At 38.7% G+C, this 20,152-nt stretch overlaps 1 protein-coding gene across 1 annotated transcript; it reads right to left on the bottom strand.

Annotated features, from left to right (window-relative positions):
• Window positions 1–1,682: 1,682 nt before the first annotated feature.
• NHLRC3 (NHL repeat containing 3) lies at window positions 1,683–20,051 on the bottom strand. Its single transcript, XM_032213311.1, has 7 exons — window positions 19,895–20,051; window positions 12,768–12,920; window positions 8,527–8,680; window positions 6,439–6,639; window positions 4,577–4,668; window positions 3,811–3,923; window positions 1,683–2,709 (listed from the first exon to the last, which is right to left on the bottom strand). Exons 1-7 carry the CDS (start codon window positions 19,997–19,999, stop codon window positions 2,481–2,483), a joined length of 1,047 nt encoding a protein of 348 aa, XP_032069202.1. The 5' UTR covers window positions 20,000–20,051; the 3' UTR covers window positions 1,683–2,480.
• Between the last annotated feature and the right edge of the window lie 101 nt (window positions 20,052–20,152).

Here is a 20,152-nt window from a genome sequence, read left to right on the forward strand (position 1 = left end):
AACCACTTATGCCTCCTAATGCTAAGCTGCCTGGCTCCTCTGGCAGCAGGGAAGAGGTACCAGCAGTAGCCCTTGTCTCCGTATGTGGAATCAAGTTCCAAAATAGTCATAAAAGGGAAGTTGTACATGGAATGTTTTTGGGCCCCGAACCCAAAACAGCTCCTTTAGATGTAGGACCTGAAATATCAAAATATATGTGAATATTTTGGAAAGAGTAGACAGGTAGTTCTAGACTTGCAACCACAATTGAGTCCATTTTACGACTTTTCTTGCCACAATTAAGCGAATCACGGCAGTCGTTAGTACCATATTTGTCAGACTATAAGATGCACCCGTGTATAAGACGCACCAAGATTTCAAAGAGGTAAATAAGAAAAAGTTTTTGCCTTCCCCGGCCTCCAGGAGCACTCTGCAGGCTTCAGGACTAGGGTAAGGCAAAAACTCTCCCGTTTTTCACCAAAACGGAGGCATTTTTCCCTTCCCCCAGCCCTTCTGAAGCATGCAGCATGCTTCTGGGGGGTGGGGGAAGGCAAAAACATTCTCGTTTTGGTGAAAAACGGGCCATTTTTCACAAAAATGGGATACGGGGCGGGGCTTCAGGTGGCAAAAAATGGCTATGTTCAGTGTATAAAACGCACCAACATTTCCACACTCTTTGGGGGGGGGGGGAGAAAAGCGCGTCTTATATTCCAAAAAATAAGTAAGTTAATAACATGGTTGTTAAGTGAATTGGGCTTCCCCATTGACTTTGCTTGTCAGAAGGTTGCAAAAGGGGAATAACGTGACTGGGACATGGCAACCGTCATAAACATGAGTCAGTCATCAAGCATCTGAATTTTGATTGCATGACCATAGGAATGCTGCAATGGTTGTAAGGGGGATGTGAAAAACAGTCATAAGTCACTTTTTTCGGTGATGTAACTTTTGAACAGTCACTAAACAAACTGTTGTAAGAAAAGGTGAATTATTTCAGTGACCAGAGCAACTTTCATTAAAATAATATGGAAATGTTCCAGAACTAAGGTAACAGATATTTCTCACGCAGAGGTCAGTTCCCAATCAGCAGAAGCTCTTTGCTGGACTTTTTTCCAGTATGAGTATGTGTGGTATAATATAGAAGTGGTTTGCCATTGCCTCCTAGGATTTAGTTCACAATCCTGTGATTTCAGGTTCAAAGCAACGTAGTGTCAAAGTTGTTAATATCCTACTGTCTGGCAGGAACTTTTGGAGCAGAGTAACGAAGATGCAAAGTTCTGAGGAACAATGTTAGTTAATTGATAGATGGATTACATGTCATCAGGTTTTTGATTCCTAGGGACCACATCACAACATAGATGCAACTCAACATTGGAATATCATCTCCAAGACCTTTGTTGCTGCTCTACGGAGTCCCAATTTGCAGCCTTTTTTCTTGACTGCTTTTTTCTTTATTGTCGATGGTTGATTCTAAAAGGCCGAGGCTATCTGCTATTTTGATGACTGTATTGTCAATTCTAAGGTGGTGGTTCTACCCGCTGTCCTTAAATTGGTCTTCTTTACATTTAATTTATGTTAGTCACAAATGGTTTACATATAATGCTGTCTTTAACATGTTAATAACATCCATATCCCAATATTCCCATATTCCGTGCAGATTGCTGTTAGTTCTGGTCTGCTTAAAAAAACAACAACGAACACGTTCATTATTCAGAAAAAGTTTCTTTAAAAGATGAGAACCATCACAATAATGAGTATAAAACAAGGCAACGATAATGTATAGGACTGGTTTGGTAGGCTGAACAGTCACAACATACCAAATTTTTTAAAATATCCATTTCAGAGTACTATACCAAAATATAGCAGGAAAACAAATCAGCAATTGAAGGAACGCTTTAAGTTGCCTTTGAATAGGGGCTGTGCTTAGAAAAACCTTCAGTGGACAGGGATTGCCATTAGCCCAGGCTCCACTAATGCTGAAGTATATGTGTTTTTCAAAGATCTTACCTGCTCATGGAGTAGGAGTTGCTCCCTGAGATTACTGCAATAGCCCTCCCACCCTCCCTGTTTATTTAATCAAATATGCTGTTGTCTCCCACTGACTGTAAACAAATTTAAGGCTGGCAATAAAACCACTGCAAGCACATAACTCTGATTATGTTAAAAGAATGAACAGAAAAACTCTTGGAATTGTATTGCAAGAGAAATATGAAAAACCAATTAAAACATGGTCCGTAAAATTTAGCTAAAATACTAAAAGACAAACTAGTCCCTGAGATAAATGCACAGAATGCATCAGTAGTTATTTCAAGTATTGCACAACTGGGGAGAGCAGGCCATCAAGTAGAGCAAAATCCCTCCGCCAGCTACTCCTAGAGATCCCCCCCCCGCCCCGCCCCAACTAGCACAGCAATCAGCTGTGAGACAGAGAGGAATCTAAGAACCACATCAAGTTGTGACAGATGAGAGATTCCACACTTGCTTGTATGGCATGAAAGATACCGTTAGTCCAAAGGTACATATTTCTGTACTTGTTCAGCTCCAATTTCTGCCACATATATGGCTCCAGTACTTAAGCTGACATCCAGAAGATGAGGCTTGACTTCTCTTGCAAGCTGGATTGTGTCTACTACAATGCAATCCCCAATTAATCCTACTGGTGGGGCTGCCAAAATAGAAATCTTATTAACGTTTAGGTGGGCCACAATTATATACTGCTGATCAGGAGTAAACCTGTAAATGGAAGAGGAAAAAAAGGAAACTTTTAAAAAAAAAGGAAACATCAAATCTTAAAAGACCCCATTCTGGGAGCAATATGTATTTCTGTTGGATCTGAGGCAACACTACTGTCTCTATAGATACCCACACTGCCTGAAATGCTGCCCTAAGAGCTTTTTGAAAATCCTATTGGTGGGATTCTGTGTCATCGAGCCAATTTTCAACTGAGATGTTGGGTACAAATTGAGAAAAGTGACAGTTGGCAATAAGAAAAAAACTATACTGTAGTTCTTTGGACAAAACATCAGTATTCAAAGGTATTATCTGAATATATGAAATATCGGTGTTTTTTTTTTTATTAAAAAAAAAAACAATAGTAAGCAAGCATGATCCGCAGACTTGGTCCAGGAATACCATTCTTTCATACAGTTCCAAAATAGTGTGAAATTATTCCACATGAAACGGTATGTCAATAAAAGAATGCATAAAATCCCATCTCTTCACTGCAAGTATACATTTAAATAGAATGGAAATTATTCAAATTGTCCATGATCCAAAACAGGGTGCGGGGTTTCTCGCTTAAGAAAACAAATTTTCATCTAAATTTTACCCTTCCTAGAACTCAACATTCCCTTTCCCTCAAACATATTGGGGAGAGGAGTGTATGTGAAACAAAGATGAATATCGTCTCCCATTCTAGTTTGTTTCCATTTGAACTTTACAACTCCACTCATTGAATACTTGGATCCCACCCAAATGCTATTTTAAAATATCAGGCAGTTTCATGGTATCTTCCAGGAAAGTGAAATTGAGCTTTTTAAGGTCAGAGTCACAGAAAAAGTGCCAGGATTATCAGCTGCTGGCAGATCACTTTCAAAATATACCAGTTATGAAAAATTTATAACTAAGGTGATCACATTTCAATATTAGGGGGATGTGAATTGTTAGTGAATTCACTGGTGCAGTCAGAAAGCTACCTCACTTGGCTCTATCCTAGGAATTGAAACCTTCATCAGAAATCCTATACACAAAGATTCTTGTTCAACTATAGTTAGTTGAAAGGTTTTTCTCTTCCATCCAATGGACACACACTGGCATGTATACACACAGATATACCTTACAGAGTAAGGACCATCTTCTGTGAAGCACTTATCCCAAGATCCTAACCATTCCCCAGTACTTTTTGCAAAAACTTGGATTCTCCAGTTGGCTCTATCCGCAACCCAGACCTGGTACAAAGAAAGACACTGTTCTGAGCACCGAGAAAGAAATACACAAACATTTACTAACTTAAAACAGATTGTACTCTAAATTAATAATCAGCTTCTCATTATCCTATATCGGAGAGGAACCAAATCTTGATATAATCGAGCAATACATATCACTTTCATCCACCCAAATGGTTTGCATAGCCTCACGGCAACCATTCAATCATTATTTTTAAGGGCACTGGGAGTGGAGGGAGGTCTGGGGATTAAAAAAAGTCAAGTTGGCAAACTGCACAAGTGAAACTCTCTTCCTTTGTATGTGTTATCTTGCGCACATACAAAGTGCTGAGACAACCCTGCCTGCTCTTTAGAAGGCCAGATCCTGAAGATGAAACTCAAATATTTTGGCTACCTAATGAGAAGGAAGGACTCACTGGAGAAGAGCCTAATGCTGGGAACGCTTAAGGGCAAAAGAAGAAGGGGACGACAGAGAATGAGGTGGCTGGATGAGGTCACTGAAGCAATAGGCGTGAGCTTAAATGGACTCCAGAGAATGGTAGAGGACAGGAAGGCCTGGAGAAATATTGTCCATGGGATCGTGATGGGTCGGACATGACTTCACAACAACAAAAATGTTTTATGCTATTATGTCAACATTGTCATTGCTCCCTTACCCGCCCAACCGAATCCACAGTTACACTGTGTGGAATCCTGAACTGTGTAGGCGCAGTACCGTTTTCTCCACGTAGCCATAGAATTTTTAAATCTGTGGGTAAAAAGATGTTGATGAAGCATTATTTCCTGCAATGAGTTTACAGTATAATACAGTATCAGGATTAAAACAAAGGCAGGAGTATAGAACCCACAGTCCAGAGATATGAATAGACCTTTTATAGTGCTTATTCATACACCTAATCAGGATATAAAGGATATAAAAAACGAGTGCAATCAGACACTTTTAGGCTTTTAACTCAATTTTTACTTTAAAAACTACAAAACTGCTTTTGAAATAAAACAAAAGATCAAACAAAAGATTGCCTCACAATTTAACATATTGAGTTTAACATATTGTAAAGAATAGCCATGCTATTCTATCACAACAGAGGAAAATGGAGGCCTATTATTAGGAAAAAGAAAGCAGGTATATTTGTGTCATAAAAATTCAGAAAATACCATGTTATATTTCGCCGATATTCATTAAATGATATAATCTAGCTTTCCATTGCAGAATACTACATTAGGAGTTCAGCTTTCTATTAACATAACGCGGTATCTATTTTCTTTCTGCAAGATAACGCTATTTAAGATATGTTTAAGATTTTAAGATAACACCAGAACATATTGAAAAAGTATTTGAAACTTATAAAAAGATAAGGTACCTGTAAATTTGCAGCATTAATTGTATGCATATTGATGGCTTATGACTGCAAAGGCCCTAAGATCATAATCTATGAGTCACCAAGAATTGAGGTATATGGGAAAAGAAACTATTTCCTTATTTAGAATCCTATAATCTGTGCAAATGTCTTAGGGCAAATGGCTGCACCTCCAAAAACCAGGGTGGATTTATTTAAATCAAGTCGATTTAAATCACAATTTAAATTATGATTTAAATAACTAGTAAAATGGCTTGATTTAAATCAACTTAATTTAAGTCATAATTTTTAAAGAGCAACTGTCAACTCTGTCCCGCAGCAGCTCCTCTGACCAACTGTTGACTCACGACAGTCCCAATATTGCAGAATATACAGCCTCATGCTACATAACTAAGTTTCATTTCATGCTGAATAAACTAAATTATTAATGCATCTTAAATAGAAAACTATCTTTAGATAGATTTTTATTCCAAAAGCATTTTATTAAAATAAATTCCGATTTAAATTTTTTTAAAAATGATTTTTTTAATATATTTTTTAAATCATTGATTTTTATCCAAAAACCTTGGTTAATCTCAAAAAAGCTAAGCAGAATTGAACCTGGTTAATGCTTGAAAATGAGAGCCTACCTGGAAGCACCATCACTGTGGTTAGACTATAAAGTTTAAAAATAATATTCTGGAAAGAAGATAATGTTGGCATATTGTTGCCAAGAAAACCACAGACATTCATGTGGTCCACAGCTAATGCTGATTGCATCATACACAAACCACTTAACCACTCCTAATGTGTTCTCTTATCATAGAAAAAGCCACTAAGGCAGTCTTTCACAGTCTTATGTCTCTAGATATGAATCTCATATTCTATAAATTATAGTCCAGCCCAAGGGTCACCAAACCCTGATCTGTGGACCGGCACTGGGCCACAGCATGTCAGAAACTGGGCCACGCAAACAAGCAAAGCCCCAGCCGCAGGATGCAGGCAGCAAGCCAAACCACACCCCTCCGGTTCGCGGAAAAACCTCTCTCCATGGCACCCATCTTTGGTGCCCAAAAGGTTGGGGGCCGCTGGTCCAATCAACATTATCAGATTAGGAAATGGTATATCAGCACATTAGAAATAAAAGCCGCCATCCACATTTAAAACATACATTTGCTTACCTTTTGTCAATTTGAGCAAGCGGTTATTTAGTCCTCCATCACCGTCCACAATGTAAATGTTTCCGGTTGATTCCACAAAAACCTCTGCTGGCTGGTCAAACTGTAGAGGGTCTGTATCAGAACCTGCTATACCTGGAGTACCTATGACTCGAAGGAGTTCACCGAAAGGGCTGTACTGTTTCACTGTATGGCCATATTTTCCTGCATCAAGGAGAAGTTGAGACTTTCCAACAAAGTCACGTGTATTACAAATTTACGGCTAAAATAATAATTTATTCCCTACCTTGTTCAGAGGAAAATTGGTATAACTTCTGGGTTCTATGTACAGGTAGTCCTTGACTTACAACCATTTGTGTAGTGACTATTTGAAGTTACAATATTACTTATGACCACTTTTCACCCTTACAACCATAGCAGCATCCCCATGGTCATATCATCAAAATGTGGACACCTGGGAGTGGCTCATATTTATGGTGGTTGCATTGTGGTGGGGTCATGTGATCACCTTTTGCAACCTTCTGACAAGCAGTCAATGAGGATGCCAGATTCACTTAACAACAGTATTACTAACTGAGCAACTGTAGCAAGAATGGTCATAGAACAGGGCAAAACTCCATAATAATGTCTTACTTAGCAACACAAATTTTAGGCTCAGTTGTGGTCGTAAGTTGAGGACTACCTGTATAGAACCTTTCTGCTCTGCATCACAGAGAGTTGCTCATCATGAACCCTTGTTCCTGTTCTTTCTCTCACTACCCCTTGATTAGCAACTCCTTTTCTTCTTCGTTCTCCTGAAACTTTGAATAAATAAGATCTGCAGAGGTGTGAAAAGAATATGGCTAAACCTGTTCAAGAATATGGTGCAAGCTGCAGATATCTCATATAGCCAAATTTTAATTAAACCTTCAATGCTACAATATTTGGAAAACAGATTTTTTTTGTCAAGCATAAAAAAGAATCAGGCTGCAGCCATGTCGGTTGTAGTGTTATACTTGTGAAGACACTGAAAACAGTGCGCCAACAGTGCCATGTGTCTTTTGCTCTCACACTGCCCGAAGCCTTCAATGCTACTGTCCATTAGCAATCCCCTTTCTCCCCACTCTGATGGGGAGAAATGCCTTACTAAAACAGGAATGCAGTCATCAGCGATCTGCACTGCATGCTTTGTAGGAGCTGTATCGTAGCCAATTGCGCACTTATTTCGGCATTACCTGCAGAACCTTTCCCAAAGTGTGTGAGATTCTGGGGCTTGCACGGATGTGCCATCACCTCTCCTCATTCAAAGAATTTCAAAAAGCACATCAACTGCTGATGCCAACTCCCATGAAGTGTCCCTACCATATTTTTCTATCACTGAAAACCCACTATGGAGATGAAATACATACCTCAAGGACTTTTGATTACTATGACTAGAAACCTTCCTGGTGGAAGCATGCTTGGCTTTACAGATTAACAGAGTTGGAAGGGACCTTATAGGTCATCTAGTCCAACCCCCTGCCCAAGCAGGAGACCCTACACCATTTCTGACAAATGGCGGTCCAATCTCTTGGGATAATGGCTTAAGAAGGTCAACCTAGATCAGAAGTAAGCAACCTAACCAACTGTTGAGTTTTGAAGACACTCATTCTAGGTTTGCTTATTGGTTATTATAGGCTGACATTTTAATGGTGACAGAGAGCTTCTCATTATTGATGCTTTTTAAAATTAAATATTGATGCAATGTCTTAAAATGACTATCTTTCAGATTTCTTTGCTGTTGTCCACACTCACTTGGGCTTATGGGATTTGAAAACTGAAATATCTGGAGTACTAAACTGATACTCTATACGTTTCTTGTAAATATATATGATCTATATGTTTAATCTTGTAAATATATATGATCTATATGTTTAATCTTGTAAATATATATGATCTATATGTTTAATCTTGTAAATATATATGACCTATATGTTTAATCTTGGGTTCCAATTTATTTTGGGGAAGGACAGCATCTCAACTTAAATTCAATCCAAAATATACTTCAGTTGCAAAACATAAGACACGCAACAGCATTATTTATCCACATTAAACAACAATATTTCTACGTACCATTTCCTACATCTGTAATCCACACAGAGCTTCCATTAGGTGTGTTCAGTGCAAAGATTCCATGGGGCATCTCAATGGTGGCTGTTTTCCATGTTTGTACAAGATAGCCTTCCTCCGAGAATACTGAGACCTTTGGCACGTCATCATTACCTCTCTCAAGGTGCACAAAGATAACAAAGAAGAGAATCAGAAAGGTATGGATGGCAGACAGAAAAACCCAACCATTTTTTCATTACTTATACAGTAAATAGCTTTAAATTAAGCATTAGTCTATTGTAACTCCAAAGAGATTGACCAAGTAGAGTTACCGCCAAAAAACAAGGGAAATAAATAATTTAATAAATACTAGTCATTTCGCCCCTCTCAGGTTTTTAGAGTGCGCCAGTGCAGCTATGTAAAAGGTAAGTAATTGGTGTGTCCAAGAAGACTACAGAAACTAAAGTTGCTGGAAAACTCAATGTAGTAGTATACAGAGGTCTCCAACCTTGGCAACTTTAAGACTTGTGGACTTCAACTTCCAGAATTCCTCAGCCAGCATCGCTCAGCATCGCTGGCTGAGGAATTCTGGGAGTTGAAGTCCACAAGTCTTAAAGTTGTCAAGGTTGGAGACCCCTGCGATAGACGACATCCATCATTTTGTGTGCTGATTGAAAAAATTGTTGCAGCTGTTTTGAGAAAATTAGTCCACCCTTCCATAACCCAAGAATCCTTCAATTGTGTAGGCATTAACTTTCAGAATTTTCAACAATGGCCACATTGGCTGGGAAATTCTGCATTTGGAATGCTAAATGTAAGAAAGTATTTAGCGCAAGGCATTCTTGTCAAAAGATAGAGAAAAATACTTTCAGAAAGCGTTACAGCAGCCCAAGAAGACAATGGTCTTTCCCTCTTACTTGTTCTCAACATATGAAACTTCCAATAAGTCCAAATTTAATCTATTTCTTTCGCTATTCAATGAGAAGCCTTTCTGAAGGACAAACAGAATAATAATAATTATAATAATTATTATAATATAATTATTATAATTATAATAATTATAACAAAAATAATAATTAAACATTCCAAAAGAACTATAAAACAAGAGAAATACCATATGGACAATATTTAACAATAGAGGGTTCCAAATTAACTATTGCAGAAGTAAAACAGGGTGAAATAAAAGAACGGTAAGAAAAGTTAAAATATCACGATACATTTTAAAAGATCCACTTATTTTTAAGTCCTGTGCTTGGCTTAAAATACCTCAAACTTGGCACCATGCAAACCTGCCCTTCCATCCATGCCACTTAAGGATATTTCATAAACAGAGAGCAGAGGACAGACTATTTCCAACCAGTACTTCTTTATTTATTCATTCCTCAATCTGTCACATTACTGCCACATAAATAGTTTTTTTTTAATGCCATTGAGTCACTGTTGACTCCTGGTGATTGCCTGGACTAAACCCTGTAGTTTTCTTGGCAAGATTTTAAAAGTGGTTGTTCACTGCCTACTTCTTAGGAATAAAAAAAAAGGGATTGGGCCAAGTTACCTGGAATGGCATTGTGTCCCAGGCAGGACTAGACTTATGGTCTTCAGCCTAATGCCTTTACCACTACATCAACTTGGCTCTCTTTTTAAAATATCCACATAAAAATGAAACACATTTCAACATTTTTTTAACCACAAAGTATGCTAATGTATTTTAGGTTAACCAAAGCTAAAATACATTAGCATGCTAATACACTAGCATTAATAATAGGTACTTTTCCCAAATTGAGAATGCTGTTATACAGAGATATGAGCAAAATGAAGGGCAACTTACACATCAGCCTGGTTGGTGCTGATCATATTGCTTTAGATTGAGAATTCAGAAAGCCTGAACTCTCATGAGCATTCCTGTCCGAGGGTGATGACAAAAAAGAAATAAAAAGAAAAGCAATGGTTCTTCTAGCCAGACTCTAATAATGGTTCAATGGCTATGGGGTGGGGGGGGGTGGGGGTAGGAAGTACATTAAAGGGGGCAACCATTGATTTTTAACTGCCCCAAGAAATTCACCAAGAATCCTACAATACTGGCATAGGACATATATATTGCTGGATTTTGTTAGAACTGTTATACTAACACCAAATTCCTTGACTATTTTCAAAAAGGCATCTCTATTTATGTCTCTAGTTGACTGTCACAAAATATTTCCCCAAGCAAAACTCTTTACAGAAAAGCAGCCTCTTCTGCTTCTGCCACGTTGGTATAATCTGTTAAAACTACAGCTGGGAAACAGATCGCTTTTTTCAGCAATTCATCAGAGATCCAGAAGTTGAGCTGTCTGGTCTTCAATTTTCCTTCTATCAATCTGTCTCGCCCTGGCGGCCTTTCAATAGTTTGGGCGCTCAGGCCAATTTTAATTCTTTTGCAGTAATTTTATTAAAGTTTGTAATTACAACAGTGGGAATTCAGATTAATTTTAGATGCATGGCATCCCTTAAAAATTCAGACATTGCACATTTCAGGCTTTAAAGAGCTTTAGACTTCTGATCTTTAAATGCTGCAATTATACAATGCCCTCTCAATGTTTAATTGTTTTTAGCCATTGCAGCTTGTAAAGTATGAGAGCACCATGATTTAAAAATACACACAGACATGTAATGTACTTATTGTTGGATTTACATTAGAAAACTAGACATTAAGACGGACTACTTGGGGCTGTCACTATAAAGAGACTGAGTAAACAGTACAGCAGCCGGCTCACTATTCTAGCGTTAGATTTTTAAGCTATTAAGAATAACACAATAAACTTTAAAACAGCCCGTTTACTTATGCAAATGTCTATAGAGTCACATCATGAGATGGGTGGCTGTATAAATTAAAGAAAGAAATGATCAGATTCCTCTTGGGGCAACGTATGGAAAAAAATGGAATCTGCATTAGTTACAGATGTGTTCACACAACATGTTAAAGATTGTGGATCACAGTGAGGCATTTACTCAGTGAACATGTAACAAAAGCCAAATACGGCATGGCATGGTTTCCCAGTCTTCAATCAAAATTTCTATACGTTTATGTTGGCTGAATGACTAGCTAGCCCTTCTGATTTAATTTTATACCCACAACTAACAAGCTCATACTAATCCAACTGGGGCTTGCAGCACAGCCTATATAACAAGGAGGGGTAACTCACCCTCCCTCCTCTATGTCCCTAATTCAATCTTCATTTATGTAGGATTAGCTCCAATTTATTCCTGCTACCCTGCGCCATTTTATTAGAAATCCAAAGTCCATATGCTAGCATAGGCTTCAGATGACAGATTGGACCATTATTGAATAAACTAATAAAAATAAAATCATGGTTTCAGATCATAATCAGCCTGTCTTATGCTCTGAGTTCAAACAGTATTTTAGGCCAAGTCACAATATGTTATGCAAACCAGACCACAGACTTCAAAGGAAAACTGTGAGAAAACTTCACACATCTGAGCAAAGTACTATCAGATGCTAAAATAGGAGAATCTGGATGCCATCTGAAAGAAAGCTGCCAAAATAAAAACACAGTCACATCTCTGGAAATATAAAATCTAGCTTTTAGCTTGAAACTATCTCCATTTTTCAGTGAAAACCATAGTTTGATAGACAATAAAGCAAGTTATTGAAACAGGTTCGATATTAATAAAGCTGAGAATAATTTTTGATAATGCAGTAAGGAACCAAGACGCCGGAAGCCAAATAAAGGGCTCTATGTCGAATTGGAAGAATAAATATTTTAGATAATCTCAGATTCTGTAAATTTTTTTGCTATAAAATGTTGTTATTGAACTGCTAATTTCAAGTACATTTTTGTGTGTGTAATTTGAAGAACTATAAGAAAAAGGCATGCAGGGTTTTTTTTTTTAATGTAATTTTTTTAAACTGTATGAAACTGCCCAGAGTCATTTTGAAACTGAGCAGTCTAGAAATGTAATTAAGAAATAATTCATCAACATAATTAGAACATCATTACTAAGACAAATCTTGTAACAATGAAAAGTAACAAAACGTAAGCTTTTAAAACGGTAAACAAAACCAAAAAGTGTGAATGAAAAAAAAAGTGTTTTATGGTCAAGCAATAAATCAGCACTTAATTAGCTTTTTTCTATTAAAAAAAAGATGAAATAACCTGAAGGAGGCAAGCAGAACCATGCAGGATTACAACATTGTATTATTCATCTCCTTAATGTAATAACTACATCTTGGCTAACAAAAACATTTTGATCTTGTTGTGTCTTACCTGTCCCACGTAGACTAATCCCTGGAGATGATCAACAGCAACACAAAATGTTTGACCAGTAAATTCTTCTGAAAACTTTGGCCACTCTAGATCAAGTTTGTAGAGTGGTTTCTGTATCCGCCACAATGAATAAGTAGCCCACTGATTTAGCACCTTGCAAATCAAACACAAAACAATACTGTTAAACGGTGGTCTGATTTACCGTGAAGCATCATTCCGGCCATTAGTAAATGGATCTTTCCAAAAAGGATTACCGGTAACTCCACCTCTTTGTTAGATTGATAGGCAGCACTGTTTCCTCTTTTTCCCAACAATCAATCCTTTGAGATAGATTATAGGCTGAGAGAACAGTAAAAGACAAATCTTTAGGTCCAACTTAAGGGAAACATCCTTCTTAAAATCATATGATTTAGCTGAGGGGAAAAAACACCTTTAAACAACTTTATTAATTTACAAACAAAAACCCCTTCAAAACATTTTCAAACAGCCCCATCCAGAGACAAGGTTGTAAGCAGTGGTGGGTTTCAAAAATTGTTCGAACCTACTCTGTGGGTGTGGCCTCCTTTGTGGGAGTGGCTTGCCGCCCATGTGACTGGATGGGAGTGGCTTGCCGCCCATGTGACCAGATATGAAGATGCCGACGACACTTGTCAGAACCACCTTAAATTACCTCACATACAGCAGTGGCATGCATAAGAATATAATGTAAACTTGTTTTTTAAAAGGCATCTTTGGTTTGCGTTAAAACAACTTCAACACACGCATGTTCTGATTGCACCACAAACGCAGTAGTCACCCTTACCTTTCACAGAGGCACTGAGTTTTAGAAATATGAGCATGATAGTGTAGAATAATCATATCCAAGGACCAGTGGTGGGTTTCAAAAAATTTTGGAAGCTCTTCTGTAGGTGTGGCCTGCTTTCCGGGTCCACTGGTGGAACCTCTTCTAACCGGTTTGGTAGATTTGACGAACCGGTTCTACTGAATAGGTGCGAACTGGTAGGAACCCACCTCTGGTTGTAAGTATCGTTTCCTTCCAAGTTGAACAATTCCTTCTCACTATAGAGACATGCATTCTGGTACATGCATACAGGTAATGCTCAATGTATGACCACAATTAACCCCAACATTTCTATTGCGAAGCAAGACAGCTATGTGAGTTTTGCCCTATTGTATTACCTTTCTTGCCACAGTTGGTAAGTGAATCATTGGATTTGTTAAGTTAATAACATGGTTGTTAAATGAATCTGGCTTCCCCATTGATTTTGCTTGTCAGAACATTGCAAAAAGCGATCACATGACCCCGGGACACTGCAACTGTCATAAATACAGGCCAACTGTCAAGCATCTGAATTTTGATCATGTGACATGAGGATGCTACAGGGGTCACAAGTCACTTTTTTCAGTGCCACTGTAACTTCGAATGATCACTAAATGAATGGTTGTAAATTGAGGATTACTTGTATACCTGGCAATTATATGGAACTGATTTTCCATTTTTGTTCTTCGAAATTTTCTCAACTTCCTAGTCTAGTTTACAAGAGGAGAGGTCGCCTTCACAACCTACCCTGTTTAGCTTTGCAGAAATCAGCCAATGACAACAACACAAACAAAAATTGGAATGTATCACTATCCATACCCTCATAAACTGTTCTGTCCCCCCTTCTCCGCTCATTAACAGACGACAGGCAAACAAACTTAAAAGGAACTCTCTTTATCAGTTCTCGGCTCAGACTGGCTGTGAGCCCAAAAATAAACAGAAATCAAGTCTCTGACCAGATAACAGAATACAAAACAAAAACTCTTACAAAGCAATGCACTTCTCCAAGTGCCTCCTTGAATCAGGGTTACAGAAAGCAAATCACTTCTCCAAGTGCTCTCAAATAAACCACGACCGATGATCAATGTTAACCGAACGAAGGAACGTTGACTCCTGCAACCAGGGCGTGGCACCATCCGTCCTTTTATCCCCAGAACACGCCACTAACGAGCCCCAGCTGCAGTGTTAATCTTGCATCCCAAAAAGACTCACAGAAGACTTCTGCTGAGTCACAACAATAAACTATAACTTATCCCCATCAGTATTTATACTGTAAAGTCCAATGACTTGGCTTCTCTAATTGGCTAAAGGTAAACGGTAAAGGCTGCCCTCGGACATATGTGCTTGTCGTTCCCAACTCTAGGGTTGTGCTCATCTCCATTTCAAAGCTGAAGAGCCAGCACTGTCCAAAGACAACTCCGTGGTCATGTGGCTGGCATGACTAAATGCCGAGGGCGCATGGAACACTGTTATCTTCCCACCAAAAGTGGTCCCTATTTTTGTACTTCCATTTTTACATGCTTTCGAACTGCTAGATTGGCAGAAGCTGGGACAAGTAACGGGAGCTCACTCTGTTATGCAGTACCAGGGATTCGAACCGCCAAACTGCCGACCTTTCTGATCGACAAGTTCAGCTAGAGAAGACCAAATAATGCTAGGAAATCAACATCATTCTGTTAAGATAAATTCTGTTGGACAGTGGCACATGAATAGGGATTAATCGGAAAGCATGGTTTATATACTATAGTTTTTCAAAAGATGCATTTCAACTGCATTTCCCTTCATTTCCATAATATGGAAATCTGGTTGAGACTTCTTGGGGTTTCAGTCTCACTACAATTAAATGATATTCAACAAGAGAAGGCTAGTGTAAATACAATTCCTTGAAGGAGAAAAAAACAATGCAGGTTTCCAAAAATCTAACTTGAGCTTATTTACACATAAATAATTCAGAATTAAAAAGGAAAGGGAAATAGTTCAAAAGGTTCCCTTCAAATTGGGAAACTGATAGTTAAAACAGCAGATATGCTAATTTGCTAATTAACTGTGAATCCTGCATATTAGCACAAAACTTTCCAACAGCCGAGGTAATACAGTGAGGTGCTCTGAGATAAGCACGACAGATTGTGAAGTGGTTGAACTTGTCATTTATAAAAAGCACTAAGTAACACTTTGACAAAGCTGCTCCTCAGTATGCAGGGCACTCAAACAACACACAAACAGTGCTTTAAAGCAAATAGTTGAATTCAAAATGTAAAACATGGAGTATTATACTTCTGGATTTTGCATGGATATACTTTGTAATCGGTTTGATATAGTGCTGAAGGCATCAGGCTAGAAATCAGGAGACCATTCTAGTCCTACCTTGGGCGCACAATCAGCTGAGTGACCTTGAGCCAGTCACTCTCCCTCAGTGCTATGAAGGAGGCAGTGCCAAACCACTTCCTCAAAACCTCGCCAAAAAAATGGCAGACTTGTCTAGGCAGTCTCCAAGAATCAGACATGACTGAAGAAAAAATAGCAATAGCAAAAGCAGTTAGACTTATATACCGCTTCATAGGGCTTTCAGCCCTCTCTAAGTGGTTTACAGAGTCAGCATATTGCCCCCAACAACAATCCGGGTCCTCATTTTACCCACCTCGGAAGGATGGAAGGCTGAGTCAACCCTGAGCCGGTGAGATTTGAACAGCCGAACTGCAGAACTGCAGTCAGCTGAAGTAGCCTGCAGTGCTGCATTTAACCACTGCGCCACCTCGGTAATCACAATTGGAATATTGTACAGTATATAGCTTTGGTTACTGCATCCCCCCACCCAAAAGAAATTAAAGACCCCCCCCCAAAAAAAGCACTAAGCATCAACCAAAATTATCAGAAGATTAGAGAATAAGAGCCAAGGTGGCACAGTGGTTAGTCTAGTACTGCAGGATACGTCTGCTGATCACCGGTTGCCAACAGTTTGGCAGATCGAATCTCACCAGGCTCAAGATTAACTCAACCTTCCATCCTTCCGAGGTGGGTAAAATGAGGACCCAGATTGTTGGGGGCAATAGGCTGACTCTGTAAACCACTTAGAGAGGGCTGTGTAAAGCACTATGAAGCGGTATATAAGTCCAGGTGCTATTGCTATCTTTCCCTTGAACGCCCTACTATGATATTTACTCCTAGAATTCTCAGCAATAAACACGTTGGCTGATTAATTTAGGGAGTTGTAATATACACATTCTTGGCAGAGTTAGAGCCATTCACTTTGAGGAACCTCTTGCTGGGGCATATCTGGTTCTACAAAGGCACTAAATGAAAAAAATGTCAAGAGGTGCAGAAAAGTGTGCCCTGTGGATAAATCTCGAGGCAATAAAACTGGGCAGTGATTCAAGAACAGATAAAATGAAATAAAGTTTTATACAGGACATGTTGGAATAATGGAATTGGCTAAAAGATGTAGTGATGGCTGTCACCTGGGGCAACTGTAAAAGGAGAGCAATCAATTTTATATACAAGGATCAGCAAACAATAGCTACAAGTCATGAAAGGAATATATTATCTTTCAAAATCACAGCTCATTTCATTTTGAACATCATGAATCACAGATCATTTCATTTTGAACATCATGAATCACAAATCATTTCATTTTGAACATCATGAATCACAGATCATTTCATTTTGAACATAAGGAGATGTGGTTGCTTCAGTAAGGCCCTGCTTTAGAGCTTCTTATATATATTTGACTAGATATGTGTAAAGGAATGGAATTTTGGATCAGCTAGGCCAGGGGTCAGCTCTGGAGCTGCATGTGGCTCTTTCCTTCCTCTGCTGCTGCTCCGTCACCAGTCAGCGCCACAATTTTGAGAGGAGCTCCTGGTGGGGGAGGGGGAGAGAAGCACAGTGCGCCAGAAGACTCTATGGCAAGGGGAGGGTTTTCCAGTTGTCTCCACAATTGATAGGGCTTTTGATTATAACAGGTAGAGGAAAAAATATGCTGTGCTGGGAGGAGACTCTATGGTGGGGGAACTGAACTTCCGGTCAGCTCCAGAATTGAACAGGAGGCTTCCGGTTAGAATCTTTGTGGCTCCTGGTGCTTTCTTTTCTGTAAGAAACGGGTCCAAATGGCTCTTTGAGTGTTTAAGTTTGCCGATCCCTGAGCTAGGCTTTTGATCTTATCCAACTGAGCCCTTCATAAGTTCTTATGACTGTACTAAATTATCATTCAGATTAAAATAGACCGCACCAGAACCTGATGAAAGATGAGGTCTTTATATCTTTAAAACTTAAAACGGTATCAGAAATACAGTTCCATTTAAAAGACAATGAAAGACATCTTCCAGGTTAGGCAAACCCTCTCCCTTTCCCATATACCTTATTGGCATCTGAGGGAGATAGGCAGTTTAGAAATAGGAAATATAAAAATAAATTTTCCTTGAAGTAGGTTTTATTGTACTGCTCTCACTGTATCCATTCCTAAATGTCAGATACCAGTTCAAATTTTCCATAGGTTCAGCTTGAATGGAAAAAGGGAAGCTGATTACTCTGCATTGTACTTCCACAGACTCTGAAGCTTAGTGTAGCAAAAGGAGTGATAGATACAACAAAATGGACTGCTGGAGAAAAGTAAATTAAAACCATTTATGGATAAGCATAGCAGCTGGGGCACAAGGATACCACTCTAAATGGCATCAGAAGAACGTTATAAAGCTATCAGAAATTAAGAAATGACCTTTCACCTCCCCCCCCCCATCTCCTCATACTGAGCCTTTGCAAGAGTCTTAAACTGTTCAGAGAATTGCCAGCCTCAAACCTTAATTTTTTTTTTTTTTAATTTGGACAGAGTGGTATGTGGAGAAGACACAAGTTTTCCCCTTCTCCTGAAATATAAATAAGGAAATTAACTTTCTATTCTGAATATTTTCTTCTGTTCTGAATATAAAGAACATAAACTGTACATTACTTGGCCCAAGCTAACCTCCAAATATTTCTTTTTCCCCAGCATCAAGAATATTTATTTAAGCTCTCAAGAGCCCTAGCCAGCAATTCCCATACTACACTGTCTCATTTCCTTTTTTGGTTTTATTTTCAGCTGAAACTCCATGACACTTTTCAATTAACTCATCTAATGAAATTTTTAAACGCTTTTTTCTAATTTCAGTTATAGCCTGCAGTTCATAAACTCATAGATTTTATATATATATGATGAGAGCTAAATAGCTTGAAATAGATCTAGACTAGTCTCCCTTTATTTATTTATCAGCATAAATATAACAAATGTAACAAAAAAGGCAACAGTAAAAAATATTGGGTTTCTGTCTGGATGGTCTCTTGTGACGAGCCTAATGACAGAGAGTGGAAGTGTGACCTTCCTCCCATACTTGGGCATACCAGGGGTTGTGACTTTAAGTATATACCTCCCACCCTGGCTGGCTGATATAGGAGTCGTTCTCTGTAGCTCAAAAGGTTAACTCCCTCCTGGGAGGCAATGGAGCACAGGTTCGATTCCCAAAAACTTGGGTATGGCTAGCTGATGAGAGCTAAATAGCTTGAAATAGATCTATACTAGTCTCCCTTTATTTATTTATCAGCATAAATATAACAAATGTAACAAAAAAGGCAACAGTAAAAAATATTGGGTTTCTGTCTGGATGGTCTCTTGTGACGAGCCTAATGACAGAGAGTGGAAGTGTGACCTTCCTCCCATACTTGGGCATACCAGGGGTTGTGACTTTAAGTATATATATATATATAGCAATTAATGTGTAAAGTACATGCAAAGAAAATACTGCCATGTTTGCCCTTGTTCCGTTTTCCATTGCCACAATAAACTAAATGAACTAAACAATATAATCATTTGTTTGTTTGTGTTTTAGATGTATCACAATATTAATCTACTGATCCTGTTGCCTGAGGTTGAGGGCAATTGTAATTCAACACATCTTCAACAAGGGTAATGGTAGACTTGATTTTTTTTTTTTAGTTGACTGGACTCAATATCCAAAATTATTTTACCAGAGCTCTCACCTTATTCTAGATTTCTTAATCAATTAATAATTTAAATTTGTCAAGAGATAAAGATAATCATGTTTGACTATTTGTAATTATTTGCTCAAAAATCACTTAGGGCAATCACGTCCCCCCTGTTAGAACTATCAGGTTTGCGATGCAAAAATCTGGCAGCCTTATTTACAATTGAACCTACCTCTGAGCGAATTAAAATGCGAATACGGTGTAAAAATGGCATAATCATTGGACAAGCTTTTGAACACTGCTATATAGAGACATATATAAGTGGTTGCTTTTATTACCCGGCTTGCCAACCCACCTCCAACTCGGACCCGACTCTATACAGGACTATGAACAACAGGAACAAACCAGCCCCTCCGAGTCCTGCAAACAACCGCACCCGAGAATGGTCGTGAGCCCCCATCGAATCACTGCAGCGGCCGCTTACGAAAACAGGCACACTGGCCCGCGCATGCTCACTCCGCAGCGACAACGAGCCCGCGAAAAGCTTCTTGGGAGATTGAGTGCTGTCCTTTGTTCCGAATCACGAGGAGAAGGGCTTTAGAGAACTACGATT

This window comes from Thamnophis elegans, chromosome 3, assembly GCF_009769535.1.
Source record: "Thamnophis elegans isolate rThaEle1 chromosome 3, rThaEle1.pri, whole genome shotgun sequence".
In the NCBI taxonomy this organism is placed as follows: Eukaryota; Metazoa; Chordata; class Lepidosauria; order Squamata; family Colubridae; genus Thamnophis; species Thamnophis elegans.